The 2,037-nt window shown below is 43.4% G+C and overlaps 1 protein-coding gene across 1 annotated transcript; it reads right to left on the bottom strand.

Moving 5' to 3' along the window:
• Positions 1-4: 4 nt before the first annotated feature.
• TLR2 (toll-like receptor 2) lies at positions 5-1,336 on the bottom strand (the record flags this gene model as incomplete). Its single annotated transcript, XM_009877798.1, has 1 exon — positions 5-1,336. A coding segment is annotated over exon 1 (1,332 nt), but the record flags the coding sequence as incomplete, so codon positions are not given.
• Positions 1,337-2,037: the final 701 nt, after the last annotated feature.

Here is a 2,037-nt window from a genome sequence, read left to right as displayed (position 1 = left end):
GGGTTTTTGGCCATTCACATACATCTGGAATTGCACCAAAATTATTTTGGCTGATGTCAAGATTTATCAGTTTGCGTAGACGAGTTACAGAATTTGCAGTCTGTTTGAGAGATTTTAGAGAATTTTGACTTAGATTTAAAGTTTGCAGTGAAGGCCAAGCACCTCCACATATTGTCTCGTTCAACCGATTATTTACAAGCAAATTATCATGAAAGTCCAGATACACAAGTGATGAAAAATGTTTTGCAAGCTTGCATGCTACCATGAAAACTCTAGAGCTTGCAACTGTGAGTCTTTTCAGTCTGTTTATTTGTGACTCCATACCATCCAGGTCAACAAACAAATGGAAATTCTGAATAATTATATTTTTTATTGAAACTGTTTCAACAAAACTTTGCCCACGTCTTGTAATTTCTTTAATATCCCAGTCTCCTTTTCCCTCAAGCAGACAATCAATTGCCTCTAACTCTTGCAGAGATGTGATTTCCTTCAGTAATGCTAGGATTTGGCTAATAGACTGATCTGTGAATGAAACATCTTTAAACTTAAGTTTTTGTATCCTGAAAGGAAGTGTAGAGTTCTGCACCAAGCTTTTTTTTATAATGTCTAATGTGAGTTCTCTTACTTCTAACAAAATGACAGAGTGCAGAATGTCCCTGACAATTGCTGAAAATACATAAGTATTTCTTAGGTTTATGCTCATGTGATTTATCTTCTTAATTGATTTCAAACTTCCTGGCTCATACTGACTGAGATTGCCACCATCGATCCACAACTTGTCAAGAAGCTCAATGCCATCAAAGTTCCCTTGCCTTATCGTGGAGAACTGTGGATTGCCCAGGTGGAGAGAGCTCAGGTTCCTCAGGCTAGAAAAGAGGGAGCCTTTCCCCAGGTCTCGGTAAGAATTCCCTTGAAGGTGGAGGTGCTGGAGCGAAAGAAGGGGCCCAAACCACGCAGGGGACAAGCAAGCCAAGCTGTTATTTGATAAGTCCAAGAGCTCCAGTTTCCCGAGAGAGCGAAATGAGCCCTTGTCTATTGAGCTGATTTCATTGGACTGCAGCAGGAGGTGTCTCAGGTTCACAGCCTGCTGCAGATCCTGGGATCGGATGCGCTTTATCCTGTTGTGGGACAGGTTTAACACCGTGATTTTGGCTGCGAGCCTCAAGGGAATAAAGTCCAAGCCCACGGCAGAGCAGCTGCAGATCTGAGCATTATCACACGAAGGACAAGCCTGCTTCAGCACTTGCTCTTCAGAGAGGTTTGCAGCTAAGATCATGTAGATGGCCCATACTTGCCAGGTGTATGTAGGTCTTGATTTTTGTTTTTTGTTGAACATTCTGCTGTAGGAAATAGTAAGGGGGAAAGGTAGTGACAACTTTTCATTTCGAACGGCATCTAAAAGCAATTAAAAACCTGTGCAATTTTTTAGGAAGTTCAGTTTCAATTTTTTTTTCTGGTAACAGTTTTTCTGTGGCATCAGTCTTCCTCTCCTACTTTAGTGGCTCAGTCCTGCAAACATGGCATGCTACTCATCTCTGGTCTAGAGATGTATCGTATCTGCACAGTCATAAAGGACCATCCTCAATGGCCTGCCTTTTCATATATGTATTGGCTATGGCTCTCACCTCTTACATCTCTTGCATTATGCCTCCTCTCAGCAATGAAGCTGCAGTTGGACGTTTGAACCCTTAACAGGGGCAAATATTTATATCATCAGTGATCTGGATGAAGGGATCGAGCACACCCTCCGTAAGTTTATGGATGACACCAAGCTGAGCAAGACCATTGATCTGCTTGAGAGTAGGAAGGCTCTACAGAGGACAGATCTGGACAGGCTAGATCAATGGGCTGAGGCCAGCTGTATGAGGTTCAACAAGGCCAAGGGCCAGGTCCTGCACTTTGGTCGCAACAACCCCAGGCAGCGCTACAGGCTTGGGGAGGAGTGGCTGGAGAGCTGCTCAGTAGAAAGTAAAAGCTGTCTGGCAGAAAAGGACCTGGGGGTGTTGGTGGACAGTCAGCTGATCTATATCATGATCT

The sequence above is a fragment of the Apaloderma vittatum genome, unplaced genomic scaffold, assembly GCF_000703405.1.
Source record: "Apaloderma vittatum isolate BGI_N311 unplaced genomic scaffold, ASM70340v1 scaffold22781, whole genome shotgun sequence".
Classification (NCBI taxonomy): Eukaryota; Metazoa; Chordata; class Aves; order Trogoniformes; family Trogonidae; genus Apaloderma; species Apaloderma vittatum.
The sequence above is the reverse complement of the archived record's forward strand: the minus strand, read 5'-3'. Positions and strand labels throughout refer to the sequence as shown.